At 40.2% G+C, this 3,533-nt stretch overlaps 1 protein-coding gene across 10 annotated transcripts in view; it reads left to right on the forward strand.

Moving 5' to 3' along the window:
- Positions 1-3,533, forward strand: part of LDLRAD3 (low density lipoprotein receptor class A domain containing 3) — a 157,748-nt gene that overhangs the window by 99,168 nt on the left and 55,047 nt on the right. For all 10 annotated transcript variants that reach the window (XM_031553506.1, XM_031553508.1, XM_031553513.1 and 7 more), the window contains one exon: positions 1,155-1,280. In XM_031553506.1, coding sequence (XP_031409366.1) covers positions 1,155-1,280 — 126 coding nt within the window. The remainder of the gene's footprint in view (positions 1-1,154; positions 1,281-3,533) is intronic.

Here is a 3,533-nt window from a genome sequence, read left to right on the forward strand (position 1 = left end):
TTAAATTTTTTTTCCCCCCTGTGTTTTTTCTGTTGTCCCTGACTTTGTCCTGGCCTCATAAAACTGCCCATTTTGGTGTATTAACCCATATGGCTACATAGAAAGACTGCCTACTACTGTGATATCCAGATCTATCAACATCTCAAAACCCAGGAATTGCAAACACATCTTGTGTGTTTGGTGTAGAAGTAGGGAGAGAGAAGGAGAGTCCACTCAAAAGTCCTTCAGTAAGCTGGCTTCTTTTCTGTTGTTCTCCTGTAAGTGGTCCACAGATGGCATTATGGCGTGTTGGCAATGTTCCATGCTCACCTCCCTGCAGCCAGCCAGGCTTCCGTTTTCAGGGGACTTTCTAATCCATGATGCATTGCAGAAAATGAAGTCATGCTAATCTGTGGAAAAAAAAAGGAACAAACAAGCAAACAGATAAATCAATTCTGGGCTGATGATAGCACAAGACTGAATTGGCGCTTGCCTTGAGCAGTGTAGTGGAAGCATCTGCATTACTCTAGCTGAGGGCAGCATTCTCTTCTCCCTGCCATAAGAGTTGCTGTGCAGTGAAGTAAAAAAAATATGAAGTACTTGGGATCAAATGAGATTCTGTAATCGCTTCTTAACCATATTTTGATGTTATTGTTAGTATTTAGTGTTATGAATGGCTATGCAAGTGCTATGAAATAGATGCGGTTTATGTCCTGGAGAGCTTTATAATGAAAGCTGTATGATGGAGAGTTGTACAGTAAGAGATGCAATTCATGTTCCTTTTGCACCTAGTTCCACATAAATTGTGCTAACTAGAGGAACTGTTAGTTATAGCATATTTTTTTCCTGAATTTGACTTTTGCCACTTTAAAAATGCTTTAATTAAGATCTCTTATGTTTCCTATTATTCTCATGTAGACACTAACTCACTTCATATCTCTTTATTCCCCTTTCCTTCTCCAGGTGTTTCCTGATTCCTTGTAAACCTATCTTTGCCCGCTTTGGTCTCCAGTTCCCAAATTCTCCAAACCTGCTGCCGTGTTCACTATCCCTATCCACCTTGTATTCTTCGCTTACAGGCTTCCCAGAGCAACCTCTGCTGTTACTAAAGTGTCTTTAACCTTTGTAAGACGTTTCCCTAATGTTTGTAATCTTCTGTGCATTTCTTCTCTCAGCAAAAGCCAAGTCCAAGTGTGGTGCCACCTTCTTCCCCTGTGCCAGTGGAATCCACTGCATCATTGGCCGCTTCAGATGCAACGGCTTTGAGGACTGTCCTGATGGCAGCGATGAGGAAAACTGCAGTAAGTATCAGTCTACTTCCCAGTTAATTTGTTTTTTTTCAGCTAATCATAGATAGAAACACTAGTCAGCTTTAGTTTGAGTTGGATAACCTCAATGATCTTGTGCCTTTTTTTTTTCTCTCACAGAATCTCTCAGTAGCATAAACATTGATAGTGTTAATAACAGTCAAATCTGCCTCAATAGGAAATGTAAACTTTAGTACTCCTCTCAGAAGAGTCTCTTCAGCCTTAATGTTGTCAGATGCAGGCACTACCTCCTCTGACATGTTTCAGGGCGTATTTTCTTGGTTGTTGGTTCAGAATCTCAGGTGAGAGTTCTGCAGAAGAACGATCGTCTTTGCAACAAGCAGTTCAAGAGTGGTGGAAGAGTGATATCCAACTTCTTTGCAAACCACTGCATTTCAAAATGGCGGGATAGCCTGACTAAGGCAGGCAAAGTTTCACCTGCTTTCATCTTAGTTTTGGTTGTGTCCAGTTTTCACTCACACATACACAAACAAGTGCGTCATTTTCATTAGTATGTTCTCCATCTTTTCCTCGTTGCTGCATTTATTTATATGTTTACTTAGCCAAGCTAAGTGGGTGATTTCTTCAGTGGAATTTTTCTTCTTACAGATTTTTAAGATGTGTCCTTTAGGAGCCAATTCTTGCTACCTCCTTTTCTGCTGGCTGGTTAGCACCACTCTTAAATTTTTTTTCCTTTTATTGCTGTCAGTGACAGAGAATCTTGTCACTTGTGTGGCATTTACATCACAAAAACAGGCCTTGTTTAAAAAATACATATATATTTAAGGATCCAATTGACAACTGTGATTTTTTAATAAGGTCCAGCTTGGTTTTGTTTTGTAAATAATGTCTGCATGTTATATTAAGATGTGTTTGTAATTTTGAAATTAGATTTGAGCTTCATGTTTGCTTTGAACGGGTTCTCTGTATTTCAGTGTAATATGCATTTGTCAAATATTACAAATGAGACTAAAAATTGTTCAGTTTTTATTTGCTTATTTGTGGTCACTGAAGAAGATTCTTTGTTCATCAGTGTATTTAGGCTTCTCTATCTATACATGTTCTCAAACAAAAAAAAAGACCAGGAAATGGTTATTTAGTGAAACAGGATCTTTAAAGGAAAAGCTGGTTCTCCAAGTCAGAAATGCCTGCCAATGCCTGAGTTTGAGCCCCTGAGCTATTCAGCATCTTGTAGCAAAGTCACAGCAGATATATCATTCGAATTATGACTTGACATGGACTAAACCCCTGTTGTGTGGCTGCATAGATCTGCTATATCTGTAAGTCTAGCAGGGATTTATCATAGTGGTAAGGAAAGGTTATGTTCGATCCAGCAGCCCTATTATCAGGAGCTGTTAAAAGCCCTGATGTTGCATGGATCTGTAGGCGGAAGCCTGCAGCAGATAGTAGCTCGTTTTCTTGTTGGAGCAGGCTGGGCTTTTCCTTTTAATGTCATTTAAAGGTCAGGAGGAGGACAACAGACACCAGCTTTCAAAGATAACAAAAGGGGAGATCTTTACAGAGATCTATCACTGTCTGCTTCTAGGAGGACTTGCCTTTCTTGTTTGTGTGCCTCCCCCACATGTTGAGATCTCTATGGCAGCATGAACATCCTTTAAAGGTGCCATCTGTTGTTGGTCGAGAGTCTGCTTTGGCTCCTTGGAGGGCTGTGGCAGCGTGATAGCACCTCTGCAGAGGATGAAGTTAGTGAAACAAGATTGAAGGCTAAGATTTTATGGTCTTTGGGTTGTGCTTAAACAACTGGACTAGAAAGAGGTTTTGATGAATGTTCTTTGAATATCCTTGAGGTAGTGGACTGACAAATGGCAGGTTTCACTTTAAAGCATGCCACCTTGGAGTTAGTTACAAATTCCTTAATTTCCCATGTGCTTGTGGCATGTGGCTCTAACAAGGCCTTACAGCAGACAATAAGCTACTGATCTTCCTTTTCCTCTGTGCTGTTGAAGTGCACCCCTGGTATCTTCCAGCACATCTAAGTGTCTAGTCACAGCTTTGCTTAAGTAGAGAAACAGTGCTGTAGGTCCTAAAGTGACCTGCAAAATCAACATGCTGTGCAAGTATGCAGCAGTTCCAGACCAAAAGAGATTTTGCATGTTTGTAATAAATGTGCTTTCAGGGAGCTGGAGAAATTGACCAGATGTAGGGAGTATTTGTTATGTGTACTAGTATACTGCAGATTATATGCACAGAAGAGTTTAAAGTGTGGTGATTTTGGTGTTTTTTTTT

Source organism: Meleagris gallopavo, chromosome 5 (assembly GCF_000146605.3).
Source record: "Meleagris gallopavo isolate NT-WF06-2002-E0010 breed Aviagen turkey brand Nicholas breeding stock chromosome 5, Turkey_5.1, whole genome shotgun sequence".
Classification (NCBI taxonomy): Eukaryota; Metazoa; Chordata; class Aves; order Galliformes; family Phasianidae; genus Meleagris; species Meleagris gallopavo.